A 4,090-nucleotide genomic window follows, 5' to 3' on the forward strand; every position below is an offset into this window, starting at 1 on the left:
CCAGCATAGCTGCATTTTCCATCCTGTCATGGGACTTTCCCATTCAGAGGCAACTTCAGGCTTTGTTCATCAAAGGGGGCAGAGAAGAAAGCATCCTTTTAGTCCAGTACTGTGGATAAACACTGGAGTCAACTATGGTAGTTAAGAGAATATAGAGATGAGGTGCTACCAGACAGACAGACATCCACTACTGTCTGACTGACAGCTCTTAAATCCAGTGCCAATCTGTATTCCTCTGAGTGTGGCTTCATAACAAGTGAAGTTGGGTGTTCTATTCCAACTGGCACACCCATAATAGTCTGTATTTGAGGGAATTGTTTATACTGGGTTCCAGTCCAACACAGGCTTGGATTCCATACGACATGGCTTTGCTTGCTGGATAAGCTCCTGGCTTCCATTCTATTTTTACCAGATCAAGCCATTCAGCTCTTCCAGGTTTCTCAGTCTCAGTCGATGATTCAATAGATTTTAAGTGCTTTCCTTTTCCTAGTGCATCCCGACCTCTCAGCAGTGAAACCTGCTATAAATAACAACTGATACCATCCAGCCTCACCAGCTTCCTCAGGGTTCCCCTTTCAGACAAGTCTGAGAATTTCCCCATTTCTGCTGTCACCAAATTTATTTGGGCCATTTGCTTTATTTAGCACTTTCTCATGGAATTTTGGGGGGAAGTTGCAGAAAAACTTCTATCATATCCCTCTATGTAAATTAGCCAAACGAGTGCCACAGTGCTTCAGACAGCACATCCTGCTGACTCTGCACACCAACCGAAAGCACTGACTGACCAATTCCCCCTTGAGGTGCTCCAGCCCCAATCCTGTGGTCACTTTCCCTCTCAGAGCACCTTCCAGGTTACATGGTCCCTCATGCCTCATCCTGACTCAGCTAAACTAAGAAAATTCTGTTTAGTTGAATAATCTGGAGCCATGAGCCATGGATTCCTGAGGTACAATCACAGTGGACAGCTCAGAGGCAAACCAGGCTCTTGTGTACGTCTCCCAGCTCTGTTCCCTGAGCAGCCAGGCCGAGGAGCCGAGGCAGCCAGTGCTGGATCAGAGCTGGATCCTGGTCCAGCTGGCATCCTGCTGATGGCCAGATTCCCAGGGCTGGCCTGGCTGGGTGCCTGCCTGTGCAGGCAGGCTTGCTCCTCACTCCTCGTCCTCCCAGGATATGTGGGGACAAGTGAGATGAAAGTAGAAGGCGGTCTGAACTGAGGGCCGAGCCTGTGAGCTGCCTCTCTCTCCCCATGGCAAAGGGAAGGATGGAGAGGGGCCCAGCTTGGTCATGATGTGGCTGGGAAGCTGGTGATGCTCAGCTTCCCAAGAGCCACATTTGCTCCATGGGGAAGATCTGCCCTCCTCACCCAAGGAGAGGGGTCAGTGCACCATCATGGCTCCTTGAGGCCAGGCCACCTCTGGGGCTTCTCCTGGGCACACCCAGGATGTGTAATAGAAACACAGCGACTCTCTGCTCAGCGCTCTGGAGTGGGTGCAGAGGTGCTGGTGCTGCGCTTGGGCTGTTCCACTTTACATTCTACTAATTCCAGTGACTTTCAGGCACCACCTGCCAAAGGATCATCACTTGGTGATGACTTGAAAATGGAGAGGAGACACTTCCCAAAATAGCATCTGCTTCCCTGTTGAGATGTCCTTCTAGCAGCACCTCATTAGGAATGGTCAACCCTCAACTCTCACCCCCAAGCTGCTTGGGTACGTTGGGTAACAGGGGGCTGTTACTAAAGAAGGAACCTCTACAGGGGAACTTCTTACTACAGGACATGTATGAAAGACCCAAAAATAACAACAGTGACTCTCTCATATCCTGTGTCACTGGAGAAACTCTGCATCAAGGGGGGAAGCTTCACCCTTCCGGGACTGAGGTTGCTGCTCCATTCCACCACAAGACTGCACCACCAGCATCTGCTTCTCTGGTGGAAATTCCATCATGCCTACGCAAGCCACCGCACGGACCTCCTCAGCCCATAAAAAGGGACCTGCTGGACCATCTCAGCCTCAGAGAGCAAAGAGCCCGTCCAGCTCCACTTGCCTGCTTCAGCTTCAGCCACCACTTCTCAGCGAACATGAAGGTCTCTGTGGCTGCCCTTGCCATTCTCGTCGCTGTCTTCTGCTACCAGACCGATGCTGCACCATGTAAGTCTGGGCTCTGCCCCTCCTCTCTTCTTGGGGACAGGAGAAGAACAAAGACACCATCTATTCTCTCCCTTATCTATCCCCTCTCCGCTCCCCAGGCAAGGGTGTCTGCAGCCCCAGCTCCCTGCCCCTGCTCCCCATCTCTTGCCTGGGCTCCATCAGCAGAGGATGGCAGCAGGGACAGGGAGGGGATTGTCCCTCTCTGCTCTGCCCACCTGAGGCTCCAGCTGGAGTTCTGTGTCCAGAGCTGGGGCCCCCATTATAAGAAAGATGTGGGACTGTTGGAGAGGGTTGAGAGGAGCCATGAAGATGATCAGAGGGCTGGAACAGCTCCCCTACAAAGAGAGGCTGAGGGAGCTGGGCTGGTTCAGCCTGGAGAAGAGAAGGCTGTGGGGGGACCTCATTGCAGCCTTCCAGTCCCTGAAGGGAGCAGAGAAACAGGAGGGGAATCAGCTTGTTCAAAGGGTAGAGAATGGCAGGACAAGGGGGATGGAGTGAAGCTAAAGGAAGGAAGGTTTAAATTGGATATTAGGGGGAAGTTCTTTCCAGAGAGAGTGGTGAGGGGCTGGAACAGGCTGCCCAGAGAGGTGGTGGATGTCCCATCCCTGGGGGTGTTCAAGGCCAGGTTGGATGGGGCCCTGGGCAACCTTGTGTAGCTCCAGGCCTGGAGGTTGGAGGTCCTGCGTGTGGCAGGGAGGTTGGAGCAATATTATCCTTGGGGTCCCTTCTAACCTAGACCAGTCTGTCATTCTAGTATTCTATGATTCTATGATGACTGTCTCTGTCCTTCACAGTTGGCTCCGACCCACCAACATCCTGCTGCTTCAGCTACACCTCCCGTCAGTTGCCCCGCAGCTTCGTGGTGGAGTATTATGAGACCAACAGCCAGTGTCCCCGGCCAGGCATTGTGTAAGTCCTCTCCTTCAGGGCAGTGGTGGGCTCTCCATTTGGCTGGGGATGCAGAGGGGAAGAGCCCTTCGCCAAAGACAGGGAGGGAGGATGGCCCTGGGGACAGGAGGGATGGGGGCCAAGAGGTGCAAGGTGATGCTCCATGGGCTCATCACACAGGGGACTGCACCAGTCCTGCTCCACCACTGCCAATGTCATGGCCATGGTGTGCTGCACGCCCAAATTCTGCTGATCCTCGGGACAGGATGGGTTTGGGACAGGGTTCCCCTCCACACATTGTTCTCCCACCAAAAGCCATTGTCTCTGCTCCCCACAGGTTTGTCACCAGGAAGGGCCGCCAAGTCTGTGCCAACCCTGAGCATGATTGGGTTCAGGAGTATGTGAACGACCTGGAGCTGAACTGAGGTCCCAGGACCAACCCTGCCACCCTGCATCCCCCAAGTCCCAGTTCAAGTGAACCATGGCCAGCTCTGAGCTTACTTGGAACAGCTACAAGTCACTCAGAGACAGCCAGGAAATCGAACACCTTCGAGAAACTGACGTTTGTTTTTTGCAGTTTTATGTTTTATAGGGAAGGGATCAGGTGCAATGACTCTGCTTATAATATATAGAATATAATATTCTATTATTATTTAATAAATATATTTAGGGTTTTATTTAATAAATATATTTTCAAAGTGATGACTCATGTTCAGGTTAAATCATACGTATTTAAGTATTTTTAATGTATTTTTATTTTGAATTCATTTTTTGAGAAATAAATATTTTTGTAAGCACTTTCTGTCTCTATCACAGTTCTTTGCTATGACAATAGACAATAGTGTAAACATTTTCTTTATTCCCCTTTCACACTGTCAAATCCCCCATAAGCCTCCTCTGTCCAAACCTGCCCTGTGCAAAATAAGAAGAGCAAAACCATGAAGGAGGAGGTGTGAGAAGGGCAGAGGGTACGTTCTGGTACCTTGGCTCACTCTTTTATATGGTATTTTATCACTGCTCGTTAAGACTGCTGGCAGCCAGTTATATTCAAT

General features: G+C 50.8%; 1 protein-coding gene across 1 annotated transcript; it reads left to right on the top strand.

Moving 5' to 3' along the window:
* The first annotated feature begins 2,028 nt into the window (after nt 1-2,028).
* LOC311198924 (C-C motif chemokine 4 homolog) lies at nt 2,029-3,829 on the top strand. Its single transcript, XM_084272956.1, has 3 exons — nt 2,029-2,150; nt 2,945-3,059; nt 3,376-3,829. Exons 1-3 carry the CDS (start codon nt 2,081-2,083, stop codon nt 3,461-3,463), a joined length of 273 nt encoding a protein of 90 aa, XP_084129082.1. The 5' UTR covers nt 2,029-2,080; the 3' UTR covers nt 3,464-3,829.
* The last annotated feature ends 261 nt before the right edge of the window (nt 3,830-4,090 follow it).

This window comes from Gallinula chloropus (genome assembly GCF_964237585.1).
Source record: "Gallinula chloropus genome assembly, chromosome: 19".
NCBI lineage: Eukaryota > Metazoa > Chordata > Aves > Gruiformes > Rallidae > Gallinula > Gallinula chloropus.